The 8,000-nt window shown below is 45.7% G+C and overlaps 1 protein-coding gene across 7 annotated transcripts in view; it reads right to left on the bottom strand.

The window, feature by feature from the left end:
- Nucleotides 1-5,413: 5,413 nt before the first annotated feature.
- ADGRL3 (adhesion G protein-coupled receptor L3) overlaps nt 5,414-8,000 on the bottom strand; it is a 475,677-nt gene continuing 473,090 nt past the window's right edge. For 6 of the 7 annotated variants that reach the window (XM_032444015.2, XM_085545194.1, XM_085545195.1 and 3 more), the window contains one exon: nt 5,414-7,904. In XM_032444015.2, coding sequence (XP_032299906.2) covers nt 7,837-7,904 — 68 coding nt within the window. In that variant the 3' untranslated portion in view covers nt 5,414-7,836. The remainder of the gene's footprint in view (nt 7,905-8,000) is intronic. The other variant, XM_032444013.2, reaches the window with a different exon arrangement.

The following is an 8,000-nucleotide window of genomic DNA, read 5'->3' as shown; positions in this document are numbered from 1 at the left end:
CAGAGAGCAGCCAGGCCACAGACCTGCTACTGGAAAATCAAGTTCTGAGACACACTCAAAGATGCAAATCTCACACCAATCTTGGGCACAAACCCTTTCTGTCTTATTTGCCCAAGCACTGAGAAGTGCTCATTTGAGCACTTTTTTTTTTTTTTTGCACATAAAAGCAAATCAAGAGCCTCACCACCATAGTCATAGACTTAAGATTCAGTTTGGCAGAAGATGAATAAGAAAACTCTGAGCCCTTGGCTTATCAGCCTGCCTTGTTTCCTCCAATCCCTGTATCCATAACCCATAAGGGGACAATGCACCTCCCCGCATCCGTCACCTGCCAGCTCTCACAGCTCCTGCCCAGCCCACCTCATGATCCTGGCACCAGCCTCCCCTTCACTACAGCAGCTTCTTTTGTCACTTGTCAACTAATTAGACCTTGCAGGCACATTACCAGCACGTACAGGCTGAAAACAATTATAGTTTTAAAACAAAAGAGGTACCAGATGTTGACTGCATCTTATCCAAAGGAATTTTATGGCAGCTTCGGCACAATCCCAACAGAAGAGCATCTGTGAGTCTCAAAACTGAGAGATTTCATTAACTCCTCAATAATCCTACATTTCTACTGATGCCTGGATTTTTCTCATTTTTCCCCCTCAAACTGTGCATCAGATCTCCATGGAGCAGAATCACTGCCTGTGCCACATAGCATCATTTCCAGGCAAACAGGACAATATGATAAGTGGTGTTGTGCCTCCAGTCCTTGGCACCAGCACATAAGCAAAGACACCGACAAATTTTAGGACTAGTAAAGCACTGCATTTCTATGAATTGCACCTACATGCCCCAGTTTCTCTTGGATCTTACCTATGCAGTTTCCAGTATATCACAGGCCACAGGTGACCACAAATATTTTTTCAACACTCCTATAGACACAGTCTTTGCTATTAAAGGAGAGACAACATAGCTGCTGGGGTTTGGCATGGTACATGCTTTTTATGCTGGGTTCTATTTCAAAAAAAAAAAAAGATCTTATGGAGGTAGGTTCCTGGAAGGCGCTGTACTACCCATGTAGATTGGGATCTACACTGTGAAAAAGCCAGGGCTGTGCCCACCCTTGCCAGGGCCACACCAGGCATGGAGAACAATCAGCATCAAAGGCAGCTTCAGCCTCAACAAACGGGCACTGTGGCAGACTCAGGCAGTACCCAAGTCATCTCCTGGAAAAGCTTAGGTGTGGTTTGGGGTCTGGCTTTCAGCACTTCATTTCACTTTGAAGATTTTGAAATGCTGCAGGCTCACCTCCTTTCCTTCTGAAGAGGGGGACAGCAGGAGAGCATCTTCCAGCATCCAAATTGCCTAGCAAAGAAAACACAAAGCAACGCTTCCTTTCTTGGTTCCTGGCTCTATACATTTCCTTCTCATTTCTTTTTCCCCATAGTAATCTAGCCCTGGTCTCATTTACTACAGCTTGAAAGACTGTTGGAACATCACAGTTCTTACAACCATCACTCTTCAGCTCCCAACACAATCTCTTAAGCTGATGAGCAGAATTTCAGTTGCTGATAAATGCACACCTGCTCCTGTGGAGACACAGGAGTATTTAAGGAGACCTCATACACATCTTCTGTTACTGCAAAATAGAGAGAATCCAACTTGTGGGACAGGAGAGCAGTGGGCAGGGGTTCAGCAGGTCAGCTCCAGTAGCTACTGCTTATCAGCTGAGCCTCACTATGAGATGTTAATGGAGGGAAAGGAAAGATCTGAAAACTGAGAGCTAAATTCCACTGGGAGGTCATCTCATGTCCTCAGCTGAGCTCAGATCCCATTGCATGGATTCCAGCACTGATGAGGGCCACCATGCTGCAATCCCACTCACTGTCAGATGTATTTTTGAAGCGCATAAAAAGCCTAAGAACGATCCATTCCCCTCACACTACAGCCCCTGAGGTGGCACATGGGCTGATGGAGTTGAGCTACTTAAGAAGACAGGGATGGGCAGTCAGTGCTTCTGTCAGTGGCACTTTCGAAGGGCACTTGAGAAGTCAGGGGCATGTAGCTCACAGCTGTGATGGGGCTGTAGCGTGCTTTAAGGTCTTACACCTCATTCACCTGCAGAAGCAGGCAAGCTGAAAGCTACACTCTTCAGGGTAAAGCAAGAAAACTCACAGCAAAATTGACAGCAATAGTAATTTTAGTGGAATGGTGTATTATCAGCAGTGTTATTGCATCCACTGCCTTTATTAGGGTGTGTGCACAGTATGTAATAATGTAATTAGATTTCACAATGTGTAATAATGACTTTCACGCAACACAACAACTGCACATTAGGGAAGGGAATTGGTTCCCATTATGGAGCCAGAACAAACCTTGTGCTATCAGGTGTGTTGTATCAGCCCATCTGTCAGCTGCAGGCCCAGGCTGTGATGAAGACAGCCTGGAGGAGGGATTTCACCCTCTACAGCTCCAGCAGTGCCTGACTGCTTCCCTCCCCACAGCTCTGCCACAGCACTCACCAGACCCCAAGAGATGCTGGTCACAGCACCAACAGAGAGCTAATATTGACTACAAACATATCACAATGCCAGGATAAATCATTTCAGTGCCCCTCCAACAGGGCTCCTTTCAAAGCCCACCCTCTCAGGCACCACTGCTAATGAACACAAGCTGGCTCATTTATTTGCTGCTAAACTTTCCACACCAAATCACAGCTTTACTGCAGAAGTACAGAGTATGAGAGCCCCAATTTCATCAGCAAGATTTTTGCTTGTGAACCCATTAGTATTTTCCCTGAGCAGCAGCTCTCCCCCCTCCCTGCCCCTCAATCTTCCTAGGCCGGAGAATTTCACTTTCACAGGTCTGCTCTTTTTGTTATTCCCTTGGCTTTGGTGAAATATATATGAGATGACTCAGAGTTTAAACTCCCGCTTCACGTTCCTAACACAAAGCTTCCATGTGTCTGGGGACCCTTGACAAGTATTTAATTTTAGATGAGACATACTGGTGACATCACGCTTTTGATTCCTGCATGCATCAAGCACGTGGGGCAGTGGCTTGGCCTCACCTCGTGGAGAGAGCTGCTTGGTGTTCAGCACAGGCAGAGCCATGGGCAGCACTCCTGAACCAACAGGAGCACAGCACAGCACTTAACCCTGTGCATCCACAGTGACACGCACTGGAGGATAAAGGAGTTCAGAAGGAAAATGAGTTTTTCTAGGGCCATTTGACACAGCTGCTGCAGCCCCTGGACACAAAGCTCTTACCAGAGCACATCAGCAGTTAGTTCACCTACCCTTACCCCACACCTCACCATGCAGGCAAGGATTTTGCCCCTCACATGCTAATAGTGTTGCATTGAACCTCATCACAGGTGACTTCAGCACTCCACAACAGCAGACATCAGCAAGTGCACCCAATCGGAAGGGTGCACACCACAGCTTCATTTTTGGCTTTGCAGCTAAAGAAGGACATGTGACTCCTTTTGATTTTGAGACATGACTAAAAGCTCAGATGCATGGAGAGAAACTTGCAAAAAATACAGGTTCCTGCAGCACCACCTTTTAGATAAGGCCACTTCAGTGGCATTAACTTGCAAATTTGCAGCCTTTCCTACAATTATATATCTCTCTGCACAGCAGGCACTATCCAGAGAGAACCAGGATATATAAGCATAGATAATCAGAGCATAAGGCAAGAAGTAAAACTGACTTGCTCAGACACGAGGCAAACTGCAGAACTAGCACATTGGCAGAGGGGTAACTTACCAGAGGGTTCAGCAGGCTCCTCTTCCCCTAAAATCTGCAGTCATCTGAAGCACCATCCTACAAGATAGTCCGTGGCTCAGTCAGTAATGGCACATCTGGTGCCAGCACCATCAGCCTCAATTCCTTGGGTCTGCACAGAGCATCAACACACCCTGGGCTTGTTCCCACCATGCTGCTGCTACAGGATAAGGGCAGAGCTACCAACAAAACAGACTCAGAGCTGGTGAAGCAGCTTTAAGCAAACACTTCTACCAGGTGGCAAAAGCCGTCTTTATATAGAAGAATCCCAGGGTATGCTGGGATTTTTTACTTTATTTTTTTCTAGAGCCACTGCCAGGTGCATCTCCTAATTGCCTTCAATTGATAACTGACATACCAGCTGCAAAACCTCTCACAGCTGCAGTGCTATTGGTACATACCACAGCCCAAGGGACAAATCAGCCCCTCAGTGCAAGTGAAGATACCAGTGGGGTTTCATATCCATTCTAAAGCATAAAAGTGACAAAATCAGTTAATTTCCCAGTCCTAATGCTAAAAGGCCAACAGGTGCCTTCCATACAAACAACTCATGAAGTAGCATCAGTTTGGACTGATGGATTTTGATGAGTTTTGCATCACTCACACTTACAGGTTGTCCAAGAATAGCAATTAAAAACTTAGTTTTATGATCCCAAAAGTTGTCCACTAGTCCTTGGTGAAATGAGTTTCCTGGGGCTCAGCTGCTCCTGCTGCGTTTGCCCTCTGCTGTAATTTCCAGGCACTTAGAGCCCCTCTGGTTTGCAGACTGCAGAGCATAGGGAGGCAGAAGGGTCCCACCATTGAGGGAGTAAAAGCTGTGCTTCTTATGGGCAGTGTCTGCTGAGTTGAATGCTGCCAAATATAATGTATTGAAGCTCCTTGTCCATCACCTTTCTGGTATAATGGGTTAGGGAATCCGTGGGCTAACCATGTGCTGGGTAATGAAGCAGTGCCTTTAAATACGCTGGAGCTCTAAGCTGTGGTGCATGATGGTGACTTTGGCACACTGCCACTCAGGCCTCCTGTAGGAGGGTCAAATGGGTTTTATGCAAAGTATTGCAGTCGCTAATTGCAATTACCAGAAAGCAAATACAAGAGAGCTTGTTGATTGCCAATAGACAAAGGCACTTTGGAAATCTTGGATTTTCACTATAGATGGAAGTCTATAAATTTAAAAATAGACACCATGTTATCATTTACAATTTCCATTTGCTAACAAATTCTGCTAAACAAAATCAGTGGCTAAGTAAACATTTATACATAAATAAAACAGTGAAGATCTCGTCAGTTATTGAGATGCTGCCGGCTCAGTCTCTTGAAAATAATAAAGCAATGAATTCTGTTTTTGCAGCGCATGTCAATCCTACCTTGCCTCAAAGTCTTCGCCACTCAGCCATTTGCATGAGAACCCAGCTCATTCTGGTCACACTGGCAATACAGAAGCATCATGAAAATCAGTGCCTGAAAGAGGTCCCAGGTTAACCCCTTGACGTGCTCTCCACCCAACAGGGATGCAGAGCTTCAGCACAAGCAGCTTGGATGAGGCATCTTAATAGCAAATGCAGGAGCAGGCCTGTAATGAGCTGGCGTGGATGGTAAAACCTGGTGTATTATTCATTTTAGACGGTACCCAATTCTTTTTCATAATGTACATTTTATTAATGCTCTCCGTGATAGCTTTTCATACCGTTTCATCAACAGGAGTACAGTAATTACAATGTATTAAGATTCATTCCATGCCTGAGGAGTAAGGAAGTCCACTGAAGGTATGCAAAGCGAGTGAAACGTAAATCACTGTTGACTTGGGGCTGGCTTGAACCAAACCTCTGCCTGGGGAGCAGCATGACTCCGGGGTGCTAATGGGATGCACTGGCTTTGCCAATTAAATCTCGGATCCCTCCAGCTGTGGCTGGTTGCATTATCCTACGTCATGGTGGTTCATGTCTACGGCTGCCAACCTGTGTGCCATCAGGGTGGAAGGGCTGGATGGGATTTGTCATTTTTGTTAGGAATTGTGCTGGGCTCTGAGCTGTCACCATTAGTGACAAAGTGTCAAAGTGCACCCAGTGCCACTGCTGGCTGTAGAATAACTCCTCTAGACATCACGCCAAAAGCTTTGGGTGCAGGAGGACAGGGTTATCTGGGGACAAAAACTCCTAGCAAGGGCTCCAATGAGAAAAAAAAGCAACCCAGCTGCTTTCCATTGATCTACTGAAAAACAAGCAAACAAACAAACAAAAAACCCCAACAACAACAAAAACAACCAGGGGATTTCTGCTTTCAATCACAGCTGGCTTCCATCCTATGCAGCATCCCACATTTCCCCAGACCAGGATTCAACCCTAAACTTTTGGGCTGTAAAAGTTTAGGCATCTCCTTGGGCTGAAATCTTTCATCACTCTTGAGAGGTTTTTTTCTTCTTACTTTACTGGTTAATTTCCAGAACCTTTCTGGCACAAAGCAGGGGGGTGTTCATTCTTCTTCCTGATTTTCATAGAATCACTAAGGTTGGAAAAGACCTCTAAGATCACCGAGTCCAACCACAAGTCCATCCCCCTCACACCCACTGACCACATCTCTCAGTGCCACACTTCCATGTCCCCTGAACAACTCCAGGGATGGTGATTCCACCACCTTCCCAGGCAGCCTGTGACAACATTACTCTTTCTGAGAAGAAAGCTTTCCTATTTTTCACCCTGGGAAAAAAATAAAAAAGAAAAAAGAAAAAAGAAAAAAGAAAAAAGAAAAAAGAAAAAAGAAAAAAGAAAAAAGAAAAAAGAAAAAAGAAAAAAGAAAAAAGAAAAAAGAAAAGGTGAGAGCCTTTTATGTCTAGAGGAAGTTATTCCAGGTCTTTTTTTTTTTTTTTTTCAGAAATATCCTTTGTTTTTTTTCCAGTCTGGTACGTATTTTCCACCTGCTGCATGAATCCATGCAGTCGGACTGAGAGTAAAGAAGGAAGAAGAACCCTTGAGTTGTGCAGGGTGAAGGTGTAACCTCATGGCCCCTCCACCGTTGCCATATTCTTCACAAACCTGTGCTGAAGCACAGCCCTGCTTGCTGCGTGGCATTGCAGCACTGAGCTGAAGAGTTGGCCCAATGCCTTCTAAGATCTGGTGTATTTTATTTTTTCTTTCTTTTTTTTTTTTTTTGTTTTTTTGTTTTTTTTCTTAATTAATGTTAAAAGACTCGGGAGAACCACACTAACACAGCTTGTATCCCTCATGATGATGCTGCCCATCCCACCTGCACCTGCACCACGCTACACAAGCCCTCAGTGGGTACAGCTCCATGAGGAGAACAGAGGCCAGAAAGTCCTCCCTGCTGGTAGGAGTGAAGGAGAAACTCCTACTGAGTCCTCTGCCCTCCATCCTCTGGCTGCATTCCATGCTGCTGCAGTATGGCTGGGCTGCAGGACTCTTGCCAGGCTCTGTGTCCATCTATCCTCAGTTGAGCTGATGGAGAATCATGACCCGCAAGAAACTAAGGCTTATTTTTACAAAAAAAAATATCTCTATTTACACATGACAATAAAATCCAAGTGACATTTCCCAGAAGCCTTTGCTAGGTACGTGTGCTGGTCGATCCCTATTTACAAGTGATGGCAATTCACCTTCTTCTGGCACCGGGGTCATTTCTTTGTGTACTTTTTCCTTCCCTCCTTGACCCCCTGTATTTACAGCAGGGATCTGGTTGCAGCAGAGCAGGGTCCGGGAAGTGGGGCAAGCACGCTCCTGTCTGTGTTTTCCAGTCAAGAAGCCAACATTAGGAGAAGACAGAACTACAAAAGAATTTTTCTTGTATTTGTTTCTTTTTTCCTTTTTGCCAGTTCTGCTCATCTTAAAATAAAAAAAAAAAAAAAAAAAAAGCAGCAAACCAGCCAAGCAAGAAGGTGTGGTCCTCAGTGCAGCAAAAAGCCTGGCCAGGCTGGTTTCTCCGTGATGATGAGAGGGTTTGCTGAGGATTCTCTTGAGGCTGGTGGCTGGGCCTCTCCCGTTGGGCCACCCCGTGGCAGGATGGACAAACTGAGGCAGTGAGGAGCCAGGGCAGTGTGGTGCAGATGCTAGATGACGCTGTCTTCCATGGTGACCCTCCTGAAGACCGGCTCCTGCTTGGGCGTCCGGCCGCTCTCTGTGGAGAACAAGGGGAAAGAAGTAAAGCCCAGAGCAACACCTCACAGCCAGCCAGGGGGCAAGCCAGGTGAAAACCTCTGTGATCACACAATCA

The sequence above is a fragment of the Coturnix japonica genome, chromosome 4 (assembly GCF_054131305.1).
Source record: "Coturnix japonica strain WE chromosome 4, WE-NBRP24, whole genome shotgun sequence".
NCBI lineage: Eukaryota > Metazoa > Chordata > Aves > Galliformes > Phasianidae > Coturnix > Coturnix japonica.
The sequence above is the reverse complement of the archived record's forward strand: the minus strand, read 5'-3'. Positions and strand labels throughout refer to the sequence as shown.